General features: G+C 56.5%; 1 protein-coding gene across 1 annotated transcript; it reads left to right on the plus strand.

The window, feature by feature from the left end:
- The first annotated feature begins 1,675 nt into the window (after window positions 1-1,675).
- On the plus strand, window positions 1,676-4,772 carry LOC122103315 (elongin BC and polycomb repressive complex 2 associated protein). The gene has a single exon (XM_042673867.1). It carries the CDS (start codon window positions 2,102-2,104, stop codon window positions 3,239-3,241), a length of 1,140 nt encoding a protein of 379 aa, XP_042529801.1. The 5' UTR covers window positions 1,676-2,101; the 3' UTR covers window positions 3,242-4,772.
- Window positions 4,773-5,241: the final 469 nt, after the last annotated feature.

A 5,241-nucleotide genomic window follows, 5' to 3' on the forward strand; every position in this document is an offset into this window, starting at 1 on the left:
GCTGAGGCAGGTTCCAGAATTCCAGTCCAGCTTGGGTTATGTAGTAAGATTCTGTCTTAAAAAAAAAAAAAAAAGTAGGAAAGAAGAAAAGAAATCAATTCCTTTGCCCTGGCCCCAGGAGTAGATAATTCCATTCCCCTCCCCATGCCCCAGCATCCTTTCACCCCTCACTCCAAGCCATTAATCTCATATCTGTGCAACAATCTGATTTCTATTAGCATATATTAATTGTACCAAAGGAGTTCGCTGGGATATTTCCATAAGGCATATAATGTACTTTGATCAGATTCACACACACAAATTATTCTTTCTTATCCCTTCTAGCAACTTGATTTTTAGGGGGAGAAATATCACAGGGATTTCTCATTCATTCATTCTCAACTATTTACCACCTATTATGTCTGAGCACAGTCTAGGGATATAGCTGAGATCAAGATCAAGACAAAGTATTCTGCTTACTCAGGAGCTCTTATGGACAACAAGGACATAATTTCAATCCCAGACTAATGACACAAAGAAACAGGTTCCTATACAGAAACTAAGAAAGAGTTGGGTGACAGGATTTACTGAGGAGTGTGTACTATATTATCAGAGTATTTATTTAGTGGGAATTCGCTTTTCCTTTGCTTACTCTGTGGGAGTTGAGAGGGTCTGTGTAAAAACCACACACACACACACACACACACGTTTCTAATTCTGTTAAGTTGTGGGGAACTTAGATATTGAATCAGAGAAATGGAAAAAGGTAATGAGAAAAATCTATGAGCCTGGCACAGGTGACTTATAGCTGCCATTCTGGCTACTTAGGAGGCTGAAATATGACCATTTTCAGTCAGCCTGGAGAGGTGGGACTCCAATTAATCACCAAAAAGCCCAAAGAGGAGCTGTGGCTCAAGTGGTGGAGCACTTAGCCTTGAGTAAAAAAGCTCAGGAACAAAACCCAGGACCATGAGTTCAAGCCCCAGGACTGACACACACACACACACACACACACACACGTCTATTTCTCATCCTCCTCATGTATAACAATATTCCCCTTCCCGATTCATTTCCCTCCATTATGTATCTTGTACGCCTGTACTGAATTCCTAACTACTCATCCTACAAACTATTTTTTGAAATAAATACTCTGCTCCCAGGAGTCCTAGCTACGCAAAATTGGTTAATCGCCATCTTTTTACCTTTCCCTCCGATTTAGTGTGTGTGTGTGTGTATATATATATGTGTGTGTGTATATATATATATTTATATATATATAATTTATTCGCGTTGGTTCTCGAAGCTCTATTAGCCCCAAGAGGGCCGATAGGAACGTTCCCATTTCACAGACGAGGAAGACACGGAAACTGCAACTGCTAAGTGGAAAAAAAAAACCAATCCGAGTTGCTTTGCAACGACGAAGTGCCGGGACGCCACCGAGCCACGTGCGGCGGCTCCCCGGACCCCCCCCACCTCCATCCCACCCGCGCACGCTCCCTCCTCCCCGCCCGCCCAGCCGCGCCGGGTCCACGTGTGTGTGTCTGTGTGCGGAATGGGGACGGGGGCGGTGCCGCCGGAGGGGTGGAGTCGTGCCGACGTCACGAGCGGTGTAGTCCAATCAGCGGCGGGCTCGCGGCCGCCGCTCTGGTATTGGGGCAGCGAGGGGGCAGTTCTCTATAACGCGGTCTCCGGGAGCCAGCGGGGAAGAAAGAAGCCGAGAGGGCGGAAGGCGCCCTCCCCGCCGCCTGGGCCCGGGTACCGGGTGCCGGGCCGGGGTCCTTCCCGCCTCCCGTACTCGCCGGCCGCTTTGTTTTCCAAGCCTCAACGTTCCGGGTGATTTGAGAAGGGCTCCCGCCAGGGCTGCTCAACAAACGCGGCGGCGGGAAGATCCGGTGACCGTACCGGGATTCCCAAGGACCCAGGAGTCCGGCCGCCCGGAGGGCCGCGTGACGAGATCGCGGAGGGAGCCGGAACGCCGCGGCCCCCCGGGGGCGGGCCGGGGGCGCCCGTGAGCAAGGACCTCCCCGTCGAGGGGGGGCGATGTTCCCTACCCCGTGGGCTCTTCGGGCAGCCCGCCGTTGGGACCAGGGCTCCCTCAGTGGGGACCCTTCCCGGCTGCTCCATGGAGACTCTGTGCCCCCCTCCCCGCCTGGCAGTGCCGGCGTCCCCGCGAGGGTCGCCCTGCTCCCCAACGGCCCGGAAGCCGCGTCGAGGGACCCAGGAGTTCTCTCCGCTGTGCCTGCGCGCCCTCGCCTTCTGCGCTCTCGCCAAACCGCGGGCGTCCGCCCTGGGCCCGGGGCCTGGGGAGCTGGAGGCACGGGCCCCGGTGGAGCCGGGCCCTCGCGCCTCCCCGTGCACCGGCAGCTGGGCTCCGGAGGCCCTGAACCACCTCGGGGAACAGACCGGGCGGTCCGGCGATCCCGACTCCCCGGACGGCGAGGATGCCGACGTTGCGGTGTGCTGGAGCGGCGGAGAGAAGGAAGAGGGCGGAGGCAGTTTCCCGCACTTGGGCTCTCGTTCCTGCGCACCTCCCGGCCACTGCCCGGAGCCCCGCAGTCCTCGGGAGTCTTCGAACAGCTCCGCCTCGTCTCCGCCTAGACCAGCTCCGGGTCTCGAGTCCCAGCTCGATCCAGCCGCCAGCCCGACTCAGGAGCTCAGTTCCCAGCCTCCGCCGCCACCTGCGGGCCTCTCCACCGAGACCACGGCCCCAGAGGTGGCTCCGGAGCGGTCCCTGCCGGGCCAGGAGGCGGAAGACGAGGGGAACCTTCCTCCTGCGGCCCCCGAGGCTGAAGCCGTTAGCCCCTCGACGGCCAGCGCAGCTCCGGCCGCGCCCGGCGATCAACGCCAGGAACATTTCGATCGTCTGATCCGCAGGTCGAAACTGTGGTGTTACGCGAAGGGCTTCGCCCTGGACACGCCGTGTTTGCGCCGGGGGTCTGAGCGGCCGCCGGCGAAAGGGCCAGCCCGGGGAGCAGCCAAGAAACGCCGGCGGCCAGCGCCGCCCCAACGCAGCTTGCAGCCCCGCCGCCCGGCACCCACGCTCCCCTCCACCAGCACCTTTAGTCTCCTCGACTGCTTCCCCTGCCCCCCGGCCCTGGTGGTGGGGGAAGATGGAGACTTGGGGCCCGCCTCTTCGCTTCGCCTCCAGGGAGACGCCAAGCCACCGCCTGCCCACCCATTGTGGAGGTGGCAGGTTGGGGGACCCGCTGTCCCCGAGCCCCCCGTCCTCAAGTCCTGGAGGGTCAATCTGGAAGAACTCTGAGCGTGGAACATCATCTGGCAACGGGGAAAGTTGGGGCCTTGGCCAAACTGCGGGCTCGAGGAGAGCTCTTTGACTCTCAACATTTGTTTCTACTTTTTTAGGCTGTGGGTGACCGACCGAGGGACCTCAAATGGCAGTGATCTTCAAGCATCTAGAAGGTTGGGTTGACGTTCTCTCCAGTTCATCTTTACAGAGGAGCCAAAGGCAAGAGTCCCGGAGTGGGCTTAAGTGAAGAAGACTTGAGTGACACAGATTCCAATTCCTCCTCCGTCGCGGCTCTCTGGGGGCAGAGCCTTCACCCTAGGGGAGCAAGGAGGCCACTGCTCAAAAAAAAAAGACCCAAAAAAGGGAGAGAAGGACCTTGATGATGGACAAACCGGTTGTTTCTGTGTCAGAAGGCAGGCCTGGGAGGTGTGGGGGCTGTGGTGGGGGTGGGAAGGTGATTGGCAGCTCCCTGGGGGCATCCCCCACTCCCCCAGCGGCCCAGACCTTTAACCCTTCACTCCCCTTAACCTTTCCCAGCACTCTTAGCACCAGTGGAGTCACGATGGAGAGAAAGAGGCGGGTCACCTCTTTCCTGTTCCCTTTTAGTCTTGCCTCTTCCCCCCTCCCTCAGTTCAGGTGACCCCCTAATGGGTGAGAGCTTCTGTCTCAGCCACCAAAATCCAGTTTATCCAGTTGTGGAGTTTCCTTTTCAGTTTTCCGTTTGCATTCGGTTCATAAGGTCTAATGGGTGAAAAGGACCCCCTCCATCTTGGTAAAACGGCTCCCTCCCCCCAGTTGACTCTCCTAGGAGGAGCTGGGTTGGAGGTCTGGCCTCCTCTCCCCACTCACACACTTTGCTTGGGGAAGGGGCCTGAGATCGTCCCAGGGAAAGTAATGGAAGGTGGAAGAAATCAATAAAATCAGACCAAACAAGTTGCCTTTCGAGGTCCTCTCCACCGATTTCTGGATGGGAGAGGGTTGGAGGTATAGGACCAAGCCGATTTGGACCCCAAAACTCAGCCCCTGTAAAGAGTGGTGTCAAAACCAGTTGCAAAGAGTAAAGAAAAGGACCCTCGGGGGCCTTCTGGGCCCAGGAGGGGCAAAATGGGGAAGTAGGTTTGAGCTGCCCCCCTGCTTCCTCCATAGCCAGAGGCATTTGGGAGTTGTCAGGGAGCTGATGGATCCGAAAGGGGCTGGGCCTAGGGATTAGCTTTAGGGTCAGAGGTTCTGTTTTCTTGGTGGTGGAGTTGGGCCTGGACCACACCCTGGCCAGGAGAGCTCCCTGAGTCAGCACAGAATAACTGCCCAAGGTGAGGTCCAGGGAGGCCGGGGAGATTGAAGGTGGGGTGTGAAGGGCAGCTGGGCTGGCTCCCATATCTGCCCACCCCGCACTAGTGGCTAGTTGACCCCTCCTTCCCTAAAACCGGTGAGGGAGGAACAATTCCCACATGGGGGCCCCCTGGGGAAGGACTTGTCTCCTTTTCTGTGAAAATGCTTTGTAAAAAGTTGTTATTGTTTGCATAGAGCAGATTCTTGAGAAAAACTGTTTGGGACCACAAAAGTTGTGTTTGTTTTCAAAACTGTCTCCTTTCATTTTTCTTCCCTAATGAGGGAATTGGTTGGGGGGGGTGTGTGTGTGTGCCCCCGACCCTGTCTTTTTCCTTAACATCTGGCCTTTATGAACCCTGCTGACCTCCCCTCCCCCTTCCAGCTGTGTTGTGGGGAGGAGGAAGGCTGTGGGAGAGTGCCTTCCATTTCAGTGTGGTTAAGGGGGTATCCATCTCCTCTTGCCCCCATGAATGGAGAAAGGGAGGAAGAAGGCAGACCAGAATCCCCTCTGAAGAGGGCATGATATTATGGGAAGAAATTGGAAAGGGCTTACTTAAAATTTCCTTACTGTTGCTAATGTAGTTGGGGGTGGGCTTTGGCCCAGCTGGAACTAGGGGCCTGTTTCTACCATTTAGGGAAGGGAAAGGAGGATACCGGTCTCTTAAACTCCCTTTTGTGGGGGAGGC

The sequence above is a fragment of the Dipodomys spectabilis genome, unplaced genomic scaffold, assembly GCF_019054845.1.
Source record: "Dipodomys spectabilis isolate Male_0828 unplaced genomic scaffold, ASM1905484v1 ptg000018l, whole genome shotgun sequence".
Lineage (NCBI taxonomy): Eukaryota > Metazoa > Chordata > Mammalia > Rodentia > Heteromyidae > Dipodomys > Dipodomys spectabilis.